This window comes from Poecile atricapillus, chromosome 3, assembly GCF_030490865.1.
Source record: "Poecile atricapillus isolate bPoeAtr1 chromosome 3, bPoeAtr1.hap1, whole genome shotgun sequence".
In the NCBI taxonomy this organism is placed as follows: domain Eukaryota; kingdom Metazoa; phylum Chordata; class Aves; order Passeriformes; family Paridae; genus Poecile; species Poecile atricapillus.
In genome coordinates this window covers 60,080,937-60,099,785 of record NC_081251.1, presented here as the reverse complement: position 1 = coordinate 60,099,785, position 18,849 = coordinate 60,080,937, and the positions used below count along the sequence as shown (strand labels likewise).

Genomic DNA, 18,849 nt, shown 5'->3' with positions numbered 1-18,849 from the left:
GCAGGACTAAGTATGTCTCTGAGAAAATACAGTAAAAACACAGAGCATCAATCTTATGTGAGATGGGATGATAAAATCCAGAATTACTTCCACCACATCTATCTAATCCACTTACATCAAGGTGATGCCTTTTTTGTTTGTATTGTTAGAATATTTTCCAATGAGGTACTTAATAAATGCTGCTGCTCTGAAAAAAATTGTGCATTTTAGAAAAACAACCTCAAACTTAGAATACTATTAATCATCATGTATCTTTCATCATGACGAAGTAGGAAGGAAAATAACAGAATATGTATTATTTGTATGGCTGAAAAAAGAAATAAATAGAAACTAGTCACCAGCTCATGACAAACAAAGCAAACATTTAGATTAACCAAGGCCAGAGAAAACGAGAGAACTTCCAGCCAAGACAGGTGAACATGCAGCATGATTTTTGTTTACATTTGGTTTAAGTAGCATTGTACATATTGAAACGAAAAATCTGAACTGAAAGATCTGGATTTTTACATGGTTTGTAAAAGAATACTCTCTACAATGAAGTAATAGAAATTAAACCAAATTCAATACTAGGATACCAAGTTTAATGTTACACACACAGGCATATAAAAAGCACAGACTCTTCCCTTTATGCTACAACGTTACTTTAATTACCTAAGAAGAAAATATGTTCAGAAAAACTAACAGAAGAGATTAAAGACATGAAAAAAGCTTTTTATTAGAAAGGAAACAAATTTTTTTCATAAGAATCAGGATATTCTCTTTGGAAATTAAAATAAAGGGTGCACAGTAAATGCATACTATGCATAGGAAATGTTGAACAAATTTTTTTTTACTGTAACACAAGTATTTGGTTCTGTAGCAGTATCAGAAAACATGCATATTTGATGTTGCCAGAAGAATTTTTCACATAATGCAGATCAATTTGCACAATTAAGTAACACAAAATACAAGAAACTGAAGAGATTGAAAACAAAGGACTGGAAGAACTGCCAAATATTTTTTTTTTAAAAAAAGATGTTCACTTACGTATTTATCAAAATTATTTTCTTGCACTATTTATATTTGTTATCCAATTCACAAACATTATGTCATGGAATGAAAACTATGCTTTATAGTTTCCTTTGGATCACAATACTAATAAATGTTTTTTATCATAAAAGCTGCCCTTTCTTTTAAGTCTGTATACAAACATCTCATCAAAATGTGAATTCCTTCAATTTGCTTCACTTCAGCTGTCCAAAATTCAAGACAGCCACACCTATGAATATACCAATCCATGGAAATGCTGGAATTAAAGTCTGCAGAATAATGCTGTACTATAAAATACTTCCAGTATGTAAATATTATATCAATTCCTATTAACTGATGCATTCATTCCCTGGGATTACACCCCTCTCAAGTTGATGGTTACAGCTGTGGTATAGGGGTACAGGATATTCTTTTCCTGACTTATTTTTACAGCTGCATTACTTTCAATAAAAAGAGATTATCTGAGTGAAGAATTAAAAAGGGTTTTTTGCTTCTCCAACCTCCTTATTCTTACTATTTATTCACTCCAGTACAATCTTACAGAGATCATGTACACATAACCTGTTTCTTCCAAAGATAATAGAACTCCTATGTTTATTTATTTATTTCTCTAGTTAGTTATAATTCTTTGAGCAGAAGTTCTTCCTTTTCTTTATTATAGGTATTATACTACTATGACCGCAATTGCCGGCATGATTGTTGCTACTTGGCATTAGTATTCTTAAATTCCTGCATTCTGTTTTATTTAGTAGTTTGGTTTGGGGGCTTTTGACTCTTTTTTTTTTTGGGGGGAGGAAGTAGTGGTTGATGTTCGGTTTTTCGGTTGGTTAGTTGGTTTTGGGTTTTCTTGCAATAAAATTTTCTTTACCTACATGCTTATTTATTCACTTACATCACTTTGTGGCTAAAATTGAAGTTTTCTTGGCACATACTTTATAATGCAAGAAAATTACAAATCCAACTTTTTACTCTGAGGAAACAGTGTATATTAATTCCTGCATATTTTCCATTTATTACCTTCTAAGAAACAATTCTCATTGTTGTGTTACAAAAAGTGGGGAAAAAATATGTAATGATCGATTAATTTTGCTAAATCATAAATCAAATTTATTACCATATTTAATAACCTTTGTGGGTCCCTTCCATCTCTACATATTCTAGAATGTGCTATTTAGTCTTACGCTACTGTCTAGACAACTTTTTTGTATTTTCAAGCTGTAGCACTTTATAGTATTAGTAATAGGATTTTTTACTAGTAAATAGTAATATAAAATAGTAAATAAATAGTAAATGTATTTTTAAATGTCTGAAGTCAAACAATAAAATCCAAAAGAACTTCTCACATACCTTTTAAAAATAAATACTTCTTCAAATTTCTATTTTTTGATTTTTACCTTATTAAAAGAGACACTCTGTTCCAGTGGATTAAGTGTGTTAGCAGCAGCTGCTGCAGCTGTGAGTTGTGCTGTGAGGGCCTGTAACTGAACGACGAGACCAGCATCCAGGGCTTGAAGTAGTGAAGGCTGAGGTTTCTGCTGCTGTATCTGCAGTGTCTGTATCAACTGCTGAAGCTAAAAGAGAGAAGATAAATACATTGAACAAGATTTTTTTAAAGATAGACCTTTCCTCTTCCACTTAGTAAAAAAACTCCCAGGAATGAAGTAGCATCTAACCTGTGGCTATTATTTCGTCTTGGTTTGTTTTCATTTACAGCAAATTTTGTTCCCACGTACTGGCTAATTTGTTTTCTGGGGCTGATAAAATAGTCAGATGCTTCTTTTTCCTAACTTGCTCTGACAAGCTGCATGACAATGGCAGTCACTGATGCCTTAAGTTTTAGCTTCCTTATTTTCCATATTCTGTGCTGCTTAGGTGTGTAGTTTTGAGCTTCATATTAAAGTGTTAGTGAGCTCTCATCACACGGTAGGTAGACAAAACGATTCCTTTTCTAGCTTGATACCAAGGACAATCATTACAATGGACAGGACAATCAGGCCCAAAAGCATGAACAAAGGTGGACTGAAGAGAGAAAACAAGAAGGATGGGACTTCATAATCAGAAGCTGTGATTGGACAATTAACCCCAATATGAAGATGGACCAAAACTCATAAATGTGAGACCTCATGACCGGTTGTCCACTTTGTGACCATTTTACGTCCATCTTGGATGAATCCCTGGCCAGGCTCTTGTACTGCCCAAGGCGTATCCTTTAAGGCCTTTCAATAAGTACCTACACTATTCTTAATTTTGTCTAGCCTCTGTTCTAGGTCAGCCTTCTCAAGGCATCAGTTCTGGCGACCCAGATGAGACAGGAGGCATCTGGAAAACCCTCTGGAGCAGAGCAACACACAGCTCCTGCTCCTCTGCTCCTGCTGGCAGTCCTGGAGAGGGCCCCAGCTGCAGTCCAGAAGGTATCAGAGCCCAAGAACCTGGTATCAGAGGAACATGAGTAATTGAATAAAGGGGTATTCTGTCTGCCAACTGAGTTAGGTGCTGAGAGATCTCTTGCAGGTTTTTCTGCTGGCAGTGGTGCAGTGAGTTAGCTTGAGTGCTAACTCACTGCACCACTGGCTCCGAAGGTCAGGAGTCCAAATCCCATACCTTAACTGTTCTTGCTTGCTATTTCACTTTCCCTCGGTTCTTTTGATCTCCATGGACTTTCTTACTCATAACTGTTAAGACATGGGGTGTATATTCTCCTGTGAACGTTGTAATAGTAATATCCCAAGAGATAGCCTTTTGGGGTTAGTATTGAAAAACTGGCGGGACCTGACTGGTGGGGAATCGATGTTTTTTAAATTCAAACTTACCCAACTCTCAGAAAACATCTGGCTGACTTATGAACTTAATAATGATGAGGTGTGGCCTAAATTTGGTAGTTTTTATAAGAGATTACTATCAAGTTTGATTTCCCATATACGTGAAGATAGATACCTCGATGAATTAGAATATGCTAGGCTTTTTATGATCTTAGCATGTCAACAAAGCCCAGCAGCAAACAGAAAGGCAGAGTTAGTCTAGTCTAAGTTGCCCCCGATATGAGGGTGGGCCCGGGCCCAGGTCTGGGTGTGCCCCCCCCACCCCCGCCGCCACCATCAGAGCCGTTGTCACGACAAGGGAGGGCGGGGGCAGGGGCAGCTCAGGCAGGGTCCCAGCCACCGATGGAGGAGAAAGGCGAGCCTTGGCAGCCACGGACACAGCCCCCGCGCTGTCACCGCACAAAGGGGAGGGGTCGGGGGAGGTGACAGCCAGCATGTGCAGCCCTCAGCACCGCCCCTGGAGGAGGAGCCAGGGGGCCGAGCCTTCTATAAAAAGGGTGGCGAGGGGACAGCCCCCTCCCCCCCCCCCCATAGGGGGCGTGGCGGCTCTTCGGCCCTCAGGGCTGTGAGTTTTCATAGCAACCCTGAACGCCAGAGAGCTGCCTCAGGGGATGACTTCACCAAAGATCGGAGACACAGCCCGGGACCAACGTCGCAGTAAATCCTTCATGGTGCCTTCTACGATTGGGACTAGTCGAACTAGATTATTTGCTACAACGGAGTCAGACAGCTCTTGCTCAAGCAACTGGAGCAGGATGAGACTGAGGAGATCACTGTTGCCCTAAACAGGCGAAGGAGGGGAAAGATAGTGATAAAAGCCACCAAAGAGTGTAGTCCAATTCCCAAACGTACTATGTCAAAAAAGGATAAAGGAGAAGGACCAAAATAACCAGTTTTGCAGGCCCCATTAAGGCAGGCAGTCGGCAATCAGGGGCCAATATATGTGAAGATTCCATACTCCCTTATCAAGTTATAGCAAGGGAAAACTACTGTGGGGAAATATGAAGAGAACCAAGATAAAGCGGCAACATTAGTAGAAAGAGCAACTAACTCACAAAACCCTGACTGGGCTGATTTGAACTCTATGCTAGACACATTACTTGATCCCACTGAGAGATGAATAGTCAATAAAGCCATCACAACATCAGTTGAAGGGAGAATAGCCAGTGGACTGCTTCAAGGCATTGTCACTCAGATATTCCCCCTGGAAAATCTAGGGTGGGATCCAAATATACCAGCACATATGGCGAGGTTAAAGTGTTATCAAAGCTTCGTGGCATATGAGTTAAAACATGGTGTTCCTAAAGCTATAATTTGGTCAAAGCTTTATGAAGGCAAAATTATGATGAATCACCCACTGATTTTTTAAACAGGTTAAGAGAAACTGCCATCAAATATACAGATTTAGATCCTGAATCAGCTGATGGTAAAGCACATCTAGTACTTTTGTTCTTGGGTCAGATTTCAAATGATACAAGAGGAAAGCTGCAAAGGATAGAGGGAGTTTGAGACATAGATAAACTGCTAGATGTTGCCTGGAAGGTATTTCGAGATAGGGACCCAACTGAAAGAGTTAAAACTCAACCTAGTAAGAAGGCAACTCAGGAAAAGTCATCCAAGAAAATTCCCCCTACAGAGAAGGACCAATGTGCTTACTGTAAGTAGTGGGGGCATTGGAAGAATGACTGTCCTGCACTGAAAGAAAAATCCTCAGTTCCTCAACTCCCAGTAGTACAAACCTCAAGCGGCTCAAGCTCTGAATGAAGGCTACCCACACCAGCAGAGCCTCCAGTTATAGCTAAGCTGGGGAAAAAAGGACATTGAATTTCTGGTAGATACTGGAGCAGCATATTCTGTGTTAAACACCTTAGAAGAGACTCTGAGTCACGATACCGTTCATGTTGTTGGGGCAACCGGGGTAAGCAAAACACAGCCTTTCTTCCAACCTTTAAAATTTAAACTGGAAAGCACTGGGTAACCCATCAATTCCTCTATATGCCTAAGTCCCCTAAACCATTGCTGGGGAGGGATTTGCTAGAAAGATTTGAAGCAGAAATTAAATTTAAAAACGGAAAAGGTGTAAGAGTTGTAATTCCTGAATCTAAATTTGTCCAAGTTCCAGCACTTTTTATATAGGAAAAATGTGGTGAAATCCCTGCTGAAGTTGAGAATGTGGTAAATGCAATAGTGTGGGCCAGTGATATCCCAGGAAGATACAAACTGGCAGAAACAGTGAGTATTACACTCAAATCAGGAGTTACACTGGTAAGGAAATAACAATACCCTTTGAAATTAGAGAACCATAAGAGACTGGTATCTGTAATTGAAAAATTCCTACAACACTGTTTAGTATTGCTATGTGAATACAAATTCAACACCTCAATTTTAGCTGTTAAGAAAGTAGATGGTAAGAGTTATCAATCAGTGCAAGATTTAAGAGCAATTAACAAAATTACAGAGCACATCCACCCAGTGGTAGCCAATCCCTACACCCTTTTGACCACACTGACACACAAATTAGGATGGTTTACTGTTGTAGTCCTGAAGGATGCCTTTTTCTGCATTCCTGTGCACAAAAACAGCAACAAACAGCTTTTTCTGCATTCCTGTGCACAAAAACAGCAACAAACCAGAGCTTTTTGCCTTTGAGTGGGAAAATCCCAAGACAGGGAGAAAAAAGTCAGCTTACTTGGACAGTTTTATCCCAAAGTTTCAAGAACAGCCCAGTAATATTTGGAAACCAGCTAGCAAAGGAACTAGAGGACTGGAAAAGACAGGAGCCAGAAGGACTTATTTTCAATATGTGGATGACATCCTGATTGTAGCTGGAACCAGAGATGACTGTATACAATTTACTCTAAGTTCATTAAACTTCTTTGGACTGAGCGGGTACAGAGTTTCTAAAGAAAAGGCACAGATTGCTAAAGAAGCAGTAGTTTACTCAGGGCTTGAGATCTTTGGTGGACACTGACAGCTCAGCAAAGAACGGAAAGAATCCATCTGTCGACTTCCAGAGCCCCATACTGTAAGAGAGATGCAAGCTTTCCTGGGAATGGTAGATTGGTGTTGTTTGTGGTTAGCAAATTATGGGCTGCTGGTAAAACCCCTATATGGAGCATTAAAAGCAACCACAAGAGGAATTACCATATGGACTGAAAACACTAGAGCAGCTTTTAAACAGCTGTAACACTCTAATGTCAGCTCCAGCACTGGGACTGCCAGACTTAACTAAACCTTTTGAACTTTTCACATATGGAGAGACTGAATGTGGCTTTGAAGGAACTAGCACAGCACCTTGGGAACCAATGCAGGGCTGTAGCCTACTTTTCTAAACAGCTAGGCAATGTTGCCCAAGGCTGGTCAGAAGGCTGTGGCAGCCACTGTCATCTTGATCCACGAAGCCCAAGAACCCACCCTTGGGCGACACATTGTAGTGTATGTACCCCACGCAGTAGCAGCTGTACTGGAACAAGAGAAGGAGCATTGGTTATATGGTAACTGGATGCTTAAATATCAAGTACTGTTATTAAAGCAGGATGATGTTACCCTGAAAACAACCTGTTGTTAACCCTGCCATGTTTCTGTCCTCCACCTTAATTGACAATGAGCCTGAACATGACTGTTTACAGACTATTGAAGAGGTTTATTCTAGGCGACCAGACCTGAAGGATATGCCCCCAGAAAATCCAGATCGGGAGCTTTTTACAAATGGGAGCAGCTTCATGAAAAATGGCAAAAGGATGACAGGCTATGCAGTGACCACACAGGACAAGGTGATCGAGGTAAGGGCCCTGCCAGCAGACATGTCATCACAGAAAGCTGAACTTATTGAACTGATGAGAGCCCTAGACCTGAGAGAAGAAAAGAAGGTAAATAAATGGACTGACTCTAAATATGCATTTAGTGTTGTCCACACCCATGGAACCATCTGGAAGGAGAGAGGACTCAAGGTAATCAAATCAAACATGCTGAACAAATACTTGCCTTCTTAGAGAGCATTAAAAAACCCACAGAAGTAGCTATCATGCATTGCAGAGGTCACCAAAAAGGGAAAACCACTCCAGAGTTGGGAAATCACTTTGCTGATAAAGCAGCAAGAGGGATTGCAGAAAAAGGTATTCTCACAGTAATTCCATAAAAAGAGATTGATTTGTCAGGGTTCACCCCAAAATATGACCAAGCAGACCACAAACTAATTAAATTTCTTAAAGTTGAGATCACAGAAAGTAGATGGGCTGTTACACCAGCAAACCAGGTTGTAGTCCCACCCTTGATCCTTCAGGAGGTAGCTCAAAGAGAACATGAAAACACACATTTTGGGGTTGAAAATCTTCTGAAACATCTAAAAAGGATAGTAATAGGAAAGGGAATGAACGACATTGTACAATCAGTAGTGAGCAAATGTGAAATCTGCTTTAAGAACAACCCTGACACAAGGAAAAGAATTGCGTTAGGAGTAACAAAAACAGGGGATCTTCCTGGAAAATAGACTGCAGAGTTACCACGCAAAGAGGGATACTGGTACATACTGGTATTAGATGACACCTTCAGTGAGCAGCCAAAGGCTTACCCCTGTCAGAAGAACACAGCCAAGGAAGTGGTGAAAGTTTTGCCCAATCATATAATTCCAAGGTTAGGGGTTCCCTTGAGGATGTCATCAGATAGGGGACCATACTTGGTTGCAACAGTGGTTACAGAAGTTAGCCAGATTTTGGGAATTGGGATCTGCATACACCTTACAGACCCCAAGCAAGTGGTAAGTTGTACATACAAATGGGACTCTCAAAACACAAATTAGCAAAATTTGTCAGGAAACATCCATGACATGGGTTCAGGCCTTGCCTATAGCTTTACTGAGAATCCACATACAACAAGGAGGAGGGATAACATCAGTTCCTATGAAACACTGTATGGCAGACCATATCAAATTCCACATATTCTAGGTGAAGTTCATGTGAAGGGGAAACTTGATTTGCAGAGATATCTAATGGCTTTAGGTTCCACTTTGCAGAAGCTCCAGGATTACACTGTGCTATCCAGCCCTATAGGACAGAAAACACCTGCACATCCCTTCCAATCTGGAGACTCGGTCTATCTTAAGTGGTGGGACAGTGATCCTCTACAAGCTAAGTGGAGAGGACCATTCCAAGTTCAGCTGGCCACCCTCACCACAGTCAAAGTTGCTGGCAAAAGACCCTGGATTCACTACTCCAGAGTTAAGAAAGCTTCTGCTCCTGAAACAACTGTAAAAAGAGAGACTGATGCAGACGAAAACTTACTTTAAATGATTCCTCTCTTGTGTCTAAAGAACTGTTCACAATAATCATTATTCTTCTTTGCATGATAGAATATTTGACTGTGCAAATCATTACTACTGTTACATGTTTATTACTGTTTATTATTATTATTATTGCTATTTATCTAGTGTCAGATATTTACTGTTAGATATTTACTGTTATTAGATACTTATCTAGTGTTAGATATTTAGTTACTATTAGATATTTATCTGTTGTTAGATGTTTATTATTGTTAGCTGTTTACTATTGTTAGATATTTATCAGTTATTAAACATCTATTATTAGCAGATATTTAGAATAGAGACTCGACAACGTAAAGGCCTCATCAAGCCTCAAAAGGGGAGAAATGATGCCTTAAGTTTTAGCTTCCTTATTTTCCATATTCTGTGCTGCTTAGGTGTGCAGTTTTGAGCTTCATATTAAGTGTTAGTGAGCTCTCATCACATGGTAGGTAAACAAAACAATTCCTTTTCTAGCTTGATACCAAGGACAATCATTACAATGGACAGGACAATCAGGCCCAAAAGCATGAACAAAGGTGGACTGAAGAGAGAAAACAAGAAGGATGGGACTTCATAATCAGAAGCTGTGATTGGGCCCCAATATGAAGATGGACCAAAACTTGTAAATATGAGACCTCATGACCGGTTGTCCACTTTGTGACCATTTTAGGTCCATCTTGGACGAATCCTTGGCCAGGCTCTTGTACTGCCCAAGGCGTATCCTTTAAGGCCTTTCAATAAATACCTACACTATTCTTAATTTTGTCTAGCCTCTGTTCTAAGTCAGCCTTCTCAAGGCATCATAACCACTTAGGATTTCCTGCTTTCTAGGGTCCCCCCTCTTCTGTTTCTCCAGTTTGATTCCTTCTGACCTGGAAAAAATCTTAGTCTACTCCAGCTTCCTGAGGACCCACCTATATTACCATAATCTGTGTCCTGTAACAAAACTTGTACGGAGAAAACAACTTCACTCTTGCAAGCTCCACTTTGTGCCAATGCAACCTGTTTGTAGGGAGAGCTTGCACTAGTGTCTCTGCAGAAGTCACAAGTGAAATCTCATGGTGAAACTCAGGTGTAGGTTGATAGAATGCAATTCTCTTGCTATGCTAATGAAACATAAAAAGCAAGTGTACAAAACAATCACTCGGTCTATCATGATTTCCTTACTTCAAATTCCTATCTGTATATAATCTTCTAGAGAAGCTGTCCTAATGAGGAAATAAAAGGCTTTTTCATGAGATCAATTTATCTACTGAATAAGGATGCTTCCAAAAAATTGTGCAGATTTGCTTTAAGGAAAAATATCAACCCTAAGAAAAGAAGTTCTCCTAAACCACTGTGGAATTAGAGGAAGCAGTTGTTTGACATCCTCAAGATAAATCCCTAGAGCCTTATCTTTAGGTATTTGTGCAAAAAAGGTTGAACAAATTCAGGTAGTTCAAATTTGCTGACGTTAGTCCATGATTACCCTTACCTTCAATATTCCAACCACTTATAGGTTTCCCCACTAAACTCTTGAAGGGTTCAATCCCTCCCTTCTTGCTAGCCTCACTAGAAACTTCATAAACTGATTAGGTTCAATTTCTTCCACAATGCATCAAAAATGTATAACCCTTTTTCACGATTGTTTAAGAGTTACTTTCTGATAATGTGAAACATTTTTCCTTGCTCTTTTAAAAAAGTTATACAGATTTCTTATACAGCAGAGCCTCTGAAAAGGCTTCAATTGTTGATCTACCTCAGCAAGAGCTTCCCCTGGTTATTGCAATAGGCAAAACTGAGGAGCTCCCTCCTCGCCCCCTTTTGTCTGATACAGCTGGTCCGCCCTGTGCACTGCTCTCAGTAGGAAGGAATCAAACTGAAGAAGCAGAGGAGGCCCTAGAGTGGAAAAATCCTGGGTGGGCACCATTCTTGCTGTTTTCACATTCTTGTTGGTCACATCTTTCTTAGCTGGCCCTCTCTTAGGTCTAGTCTCTCAATTTACCTGCATGCATTCTCACCCATAAAACACAACTGTAGGATTAAATCAAGGTCCTTGGAGTTAGGGAGCCAGGGAGAGGTTGTGGCAGATGGAATGGTGTGGAGAACAAGAAGAAAAGAGATGGAAAAGGATGTAAGCAAATATAGTTCCTCTACCAATCCCAGACATCTGCATGTACATATTTATTGTGTACCTAGTCTGCAGTATCTCATCTGCTTAAGACCATTTTGAGCTAAATATCCAAATGTCATTTCTTTGTGATCTGCTGACTTTAAAAACCTAATTATCTTCTCATCTTCATTTTTTTCTCTTTCATTTTCTTTTTTGTATTTGCTAAGCAACAATCTTTAAAATTACCTCACTGACTTTCCATGTATTTACCATTCTAATTTCATATCCTTTTCTTGTTTAAGAGCTAGTCCACAGTTTTTCCTTCATATTTCACAAAGTATCCCACCACAAACTCATTTTGCTTCATTTTTCAGTGATTTCATTTCTTCCAGTGTAATCAGATAAAAATATTCCCTCCACTTAACTTATGAACAATTACAGTCAATTCTAGTTAGCTAAATACTGTAAAACACTCTCACCAAGTAAAATCATTATTGCCAGCACCAGAGCTTTCACTAGCCACTGCTTCTCATTTTCATGCATGAGATTTTTGTTTAGTATGCCAGCAGGTAGAACAACCTCACGCCAAATAAAAATCATAATGCCACAGTTATGCAGGTGCCACAGCTCTAGCACAGACTGAAAAATGATCTACATTTTTACAGAAAGCCAGTAGTGTGTGCTTAATTTATGTAACTGCAGATTATGAGAACAAGCAGTTCTTGTGATGCTGGACATCAAGACACTTCTTGGAGTTGAGCATTTAAAAACTGAAGAACACAGTAACTTCTGAAATCTTATTTTTGAATGCTGCAAAATAAGATCTATGTTTAGCTGATGGAAAGATAAAAAACTGAATCATTACACAGTACACTTCCCGAACAAGTTTGCTCCCATTCTATAATTTTGTACAATGTTTAGCTCTTCTTCAGGCATCCAACAGAGATATATGCTTTATTTGCATTCTACTTTATATCTATATCCATGAAATCTTATTCTTGCTCTTGATTTAGTCCTCTGCAATAGATCTGTACTTGTCATCTATGTAGACAAGTATGCATTACAGACCATCTTATCTGAAGTAACTTCTGAGACACTTTTAAAGCTTTAAAGGTGCTGGGCACAAAAGGTAACATGGAGTTTAAATTGACTTGGAACTTACTTGTAATGAACAATCGCATGGGAAACTTAACATAGATACTGGACATAAATACAAGAGATTCTCATGAAAGCATTCCTTACCTTAAAGACACAAAGTATCAGAGAGTCTACAATGTCGGCAGTGTAACTGTCTACAAAATAGTTACCTGTTGGCCTTGAGGACTCTGTAAAATCTGTGCAACAGCAGCAAGGGTATCTGTGTTAGCAATCTGAGATACCCAAGGATCAGGTAAACTCTGTGCCACATTGGCTGGGGTAACTGGAGTCACAGGTGTACCTAAAAAAGAGAAAAATCAATATACCAAAATATTTTAACACAGAAATCAAATATAGTGTTAGAGAAGAAAAAAAAGCATTATTAAACACTGAGAAAGCACATAAATTGAAACTATTTTTCTGACATACACGGAGAGCACACAGGAATAACAAAGACTCACATCAGCATTCCTCAAGCAGCAGAATTACTTTGTGTTAGTGTAGTTCACAGTTCTTTTCACTATTGACCTATTGGGATTATTAGCAAAAACACTGATGAAGGCAAAATAAATAGGTTTCACACAGTATTCCAAAATATTACATGGAAACTACATATACCAAAAGATAATTGTTAGCAATCTCTCTGTCTGCTAGTCTGAATCTCACTGGACTTGCACTTTATCTCCAGGAGGAGTCTGAAAGATTCTACTAAAAATTTCACCCTGCATCAGCTGGATTAATGAGGATTGCTTGTTTTATTGTTTTTTCTCAATAGAAACACTGAGTCTAAATCAGCACTGATAATTAGTCTCATGCCATAATCCAGAAGAATCCTCCACAGTTGCAAATATTTTTGCATTTATAGCTCAGAAGTAGAGATCCACCAATGAATGCTAAGTATTACTAGATTACTGTTTTAAAAGTCAATTTGCATCAGAATTTAAGACTTATGATTCTAATAATTTAATGTAGTCATACTGTATAAAAATAAAAAATACTGAGCTGGAAGATGCAGAAAAAGCACTCCAAGATCTGAAAATCTCACATATTTGTTTTGCCAATGAAAACTAAGGTTAATTTGTCCATCTCATTGCTTTTCAGCAGAAGATCAGCAAAAGGTGGGTTACAAAAGCAGGTGCCAAAAGCCATTTCTATCTGGCCAATTTCCAATATTCCAATTTCCAATTTCCCAACCTTAAAAGAAAAGATTTTGATGAAGTGAAAAATTAAAAATCCGTTTTCCTGCCATCTACCTGCATCAGCAAGGCAGATGCTCAGAGCACAAAATGATCAAACCTACATTTACAATAATGTTTTCCTGTTTCCCTGATCTTGATGGTGTCTGTAATATTCTTGCTAGCATTTGAGTGAGATAATTCAGCATGTTAACAGGCAACATACCAAAGCTGACAGAAGTGTTTTGATTCAAAGTATGACTTCCATCTGGTTTTGTTTACCTGGTGTATTGTTGCTCATAGCAGCTGTAGTGCTGGGCAAGACAGGGGTCACAACGGGAGGAGGAATTCCTGCTGCCATATCCAAGAGAGGCTGAATAATTTCACTCTTGAAGACATTATTCTTCTGCCACAAATTAAGCACTCTAACAATTTTGCTCTAAAATTAAGAAAAGACAATAAAAGATCTGAGTCATGCTTATTTTTCTTGTTGTTACTGATTGTGGAATTCTTAGCTAGCAACCTTAATCTGTCTAGACTGAAGGACCTTTGTTTGCAAACAGCAAGGACAGTTACATTGCATGACACCAAATATGTCTACACTGTAAACCTGTGACTGATCCTAGGCAACAGCAAAGAGGTACTACACACAGCTGAAAACGTTCTCTCAACCAAAAATGTGCCTTTCGTCTTGGAAGATGTCATGGAAGGAAAATTATTTTAAGGATGCATTTTAAAGCATCACTAATAATTAAAATAATAAATTATTACTCTCCCAATTTTTTACAGTTAACATATATAAATGTAATTCAGTTCTGCCTATGAACCAAAATAATTTATGTGCACTGAAAAATGGGCATATACTACTAAGACTGCTAAACATTTTTGTTAGAAAAGCAGCTTCATATTTTGCAAGCTGTCGTGATGAAGTGAGGAATTTAAAAGTTTAAACTGGAACACAATTACCTGCCTATTGAAAATACATAGTAAAATTAAAAAGGTGGATCATGCGGAAGGAAAAAAAACCAAATTAAGACTTCATACAATTCCATTAGCTGTAACTCATTGTTCAGCTTACATGTCTATTACATGTTTTTCTATTACAATAGAAACATTCTATTACATCACAAACAGATCGTAATTTTGATCTACTTCCACACTTTTTTTCAATAAGCTTCACTTCCACCAAAAGGAAAAATTTTGCATTATTTTGGGGAAAAAAATCAGTTGCATTACAAAGAGCAGGAAATTCTTCACAGGATCTGGTGTTTGCTATCACAAAGGTGATTTAATTACTTGAGTTCTATAAGACAAGAATATAGAGCACTTAGCCACAGTGTTCAAAACAAAGAAAAAGACGTCTATTCGCCCAGAACTACAAGAGAATATTTAACTTAATAGAGAGAAGTGCTGAATTTTCACTGCATGGAAAATGCAATTTAGAGTTCCCTTAAAGAAATCTCTGAAGGCTTCCACTCAATATTTTGGTATCTGAGCCTTCAGACTTCTTCTTTGAAGTCTGTATTGTAAGCAGTCCTTGTCAAGTCCACCAGAGGCTCTAACTTCCCTCATCTCTCCAGAATATGAATATGAAACTGTGGCTCAGTATCTGCCCACACCTTGCACTTTCTCTGGGCCAGACAAAGGTATCAGTGAGATATTTTTCTTGTTACTTTAAGTGAAATATTACTGCATTTCTGTTTGTCTTAAAAACAAAGTCTACATTTGTTTGTATAAAGATAACTGCTATGTTTCTCCATTATATCTTTCAACCAAATTAAACATCAAAGTGTTACATAAACCAGGTACATATCTTGGTCTCTGACAGCTCAGTTTTTTGCTAGGCAATGTATAGGACAACCACTTTCACAGCACAAAGACCTTACAAAAATATTGAATCCATATGCAGCACAGCAGCAAGACTTAGGATTTCAAAGTACAATTTTATGCTGAGGTGAAAAATATCCTAGAAATGAACCTGACAGGACTTTTGTGGACCCTAAATAGAATAGGTTTTACTATCTCTCTTCACATCAAACGCCTCTTATGCAATACATTAATTGCCATGCATTGAAATATCACAGGACAAGCAGTGCTATTTCTTAGCCTAGAATAAATTTACTATTTTTTAAATAGTATTCATATTTTTTTCATTCATTCATATTTTTTAAAATCAGACACAAACTGAGTACTTGCATCCATCCTTGTTCCAAGCTCTCCTTCTTCAATACATCAGGATATTTCTTTATATTTCCCAAAGTAGCAAGCTAAATGAATTTACAAAACACACTGATACTGCTAAAGGAATACAACTAAATGAATAAAAATGTAAGTTAAAAAACTGTGCCTATTTATAAAAAAACTACAGTAAAACACTGTGGAATTGAAGCAGCACAAGTTAATCACATAGATAACCTAAAACCAGACTGGAAAAATGTAATTTAACTTAAATAACCTGTTCAGCAACACCTCAGTTGCAGAAGAGAAGACAGACATCCTTAGCCAAGTTTATCCAACCAAGTAAAATTTGCAGCTCCCGATACATGTTCCTGCAGAGGTCCTAACTACTCTAAAAAGGCAGGGATCCCAAGACAACACAATGGCTGAACGTGCCTTAATCACCTTCCATGGATGTCTTGGGTTTTCCTATCTCTGGCTGAAAAATACAGCTGTAGGAATGCATGTAACTATTCTAGATATAACTCTTCCTGTAGCATTCAGGCTCAATACTTTAACTAATTACTCTAGTACACAAATTTCTGTGAAGACCAAGCCCTTAGCATTTAAGAAAAAACACCACCTATTTTACAACTAGGGACAAATATGAAGGAAGTTAAAATGCCTGCAATCTGCTATTTCTAGCCAGTCTTTCAGAAACAGAATTTGGTGGCTATCTCAACTACTATGATCCAAGGGTACAGCTGAACTAGTGAGTCAAATAAAGGTTTATTCAAATTAAACCTCATTTAGCTGCTGGATGATCATAGAATCAAAGGAAAGATGACCTTTTCAAAACTCTAATTAATCTCATTGGATGTATCTTTCTAATCCCCATACTAAGACAAGCAACATTAAGAAATATATACACAGGGCAAGTCTATAAGTAGATCCCCTCCAGCAAGTAAAAAGTAAGATTAAAATCTTTATAGATGATATGCTAAAGATTGTTTTAACTAGAAGGCTCTGTAAGTGGTTTACCTTGTCATCACCAGGACAACGGTACAAGTTCTGGAAAGTGCTGATGATGTTATTGCTGAATCTTGGCGCAAATACATCCTTTTCTTGTCCAAACTGATGCCGGGACTGTCTCACAATGGAGTCAATGACATACAGACCAGGAACCTTGTACTCTGGTTTGCACTACAAAGAATGGTAATTTAAAAGAAGCATATGTGAAAAATAACCAAAACCATTAATGGCAGAGTAAATATACACAATCATCCTGTCTAATTTTTAAGCGGCTCCAAGTATACTGAAATGTTCCCTATTTAATAAATTGTCCTGGAAAATGAACTTTCTCAAAAAACATCTAACCTGTAATGTTTAAATTATCGCATCTATATGCATTCTGAAGGTATGCAAATGGTGTAAAATCAATTTCTTACTGCTAACGAATTAACTTTTAAAAATCTATTAAAAAATTAACATACAAATCACATATCCATTTAAAATGTGCACTCTATTTTTAAAGTGCTGCATAAAGCATGACCAAAATCCTTAACAGTAAATTTGGACTAGCTGTAAATGCAATTTAGGATAATTTTGTCCTTCTTTATGATCAGAGTAAACACTAAAGTTAAAATTTGTTTGCTTTCTTTTACATTGTTGTAATTAGGTTGTGATATATCCTCCCCTGCAGAAGAAAAACATATCGAGACACCTGTTTCGTTGAGTATATAACAATGATATTTATTTTACAACTCTGGAAAACTTGCATAATTTACAAACAGCATGATATTTATCAGGCATGTCTGCTAACCAAAATACTAATTACTTATGTAATTTTTCTTTCTTAACAAGTAATGCTAAAATTTTTGTCTTTTAATTGCAAAGTAATTACAATACATTATTGCAAGCAGTTTTAAGACAGAATGAAACACGGTCCTAAAATATAATGAAGTCATCATCAGAATACATTATGTTATGGATTCATTTAATAAATATTGGGTGTATATCACATAAAGTGTTATGGAAAACATGAAAAAGGACACCCTTTTCCTCTCTGGTCCTGTAGACATATGCAACACACTAAGTTAATAATCTTTAATAAAGTGCCAAACAAACACTTCAGAATATTAATTTTACTATGCCCTAGACACAAATGTTCTGTTTTGAAAAGTGTTGATTTGCTAACACTTGCAACCTTTAGAAAGCCTTTCTTTAGCTTCTAGACGTGCTTCAACGTATTTAAGCAAGGCATTCCCTATTTTTAGAATGTGTGGTATCCTTTTAGGAATGTATGTGTATCATTAAGCTTAAATTTATTATAATACAATGTCTTCAGAACATCACTTCAATGTAATGTATCTTCTGAAATTTTATTTAAGTTATTAAACAAGAATACTTTGCATACAGAACAGACAGGAATACAACTTTTCACATTATTCAAATTAATAAAGCTCACAAATATTTAAAGAGAAAACTCAGGACATACATTAGGTGAAGTATTTTATAGCATGGCACATAAAGAAATCAAAATATGATATTAATGTAAAAACATAGATTATATGGAAAGGGCAGTAAAATACAAGTAAAAAATTTTAAAAAATTAAAACTAGGGCAGTGAACCTGCCTATCTCTAATCTCACATGGGACAGCCTTTACACACAAATATTTACTTATTTTCTGAGTGAGTAATCAATAAGGTAATTTGATTACTCAAAGAAATTAAGTCTGGCTCTCCAATGGAATAACCTCACATATATGAAATGTGATCATTTGACCCCTGAAGTGATGTTTTTCTAAAGAATAAAACAGTCAACCAAAGTAACAATAGACCAGTGAGTTAAGTGTCACAAAATGAATGTCATGGGCAATTACTTCATTTGAAGTTTCAGTAACCTCACGAAACTACAAAAGAAAATACTGGAGCTGTAAAGGATGAAGAACAAACTAACTGAGATGGCATTGACATCACTTTGGTCAGGTCTATAGCAGATTTTAATGGAAGATTCAGTCATCTTGAGCTTTAAGTGACTGCTTGCAGAAAAACATCCAATTATTCTCCAAACATACAAATTAAGCTCTTTAATAGCAAATACCTAGCCTTCCTCTGCTTATCTCTCATTCTACTAGAGC

At 37.5% G+C, this 18,849-nt stretch overlaps 1 protein-coding gene across 2 annotated transcripts in view; it reads right to left on the bottom strand.

Moving 5' to 3' along the window:
- Positions 1–18,849, bottom strand: part of SCAF8 (SR-related CTD associated factor 8) — a 95,618-nt gene that overhangs the window by 54,494 nt on the left and 22,275 nt on the right. For both annotated transcript variants that reach the window (XM_058834648.1, XM_058834647.1), the window contains exons 4-7: positions 16,750–16,911; positions 13,834–13,990; positions 12,547–12,677; positions 2,424–2,600 (exon numbers count right to left, since the gene is read on the bottom strand). In XM_058834648.1, the coding sequence (XP_058690631.1) occupies positions 2,424–2,600; positions 12,547–12,677; positions 13,834–13,990; positions 16,750–16,911 (627 nt within the window). The remainder of the gene's footprint in view (positions 1–2,423; positions 2,601–12,546; positions 12,678–13,833; positions 13,991–16,749; positions 16,912–18,849) is intronic.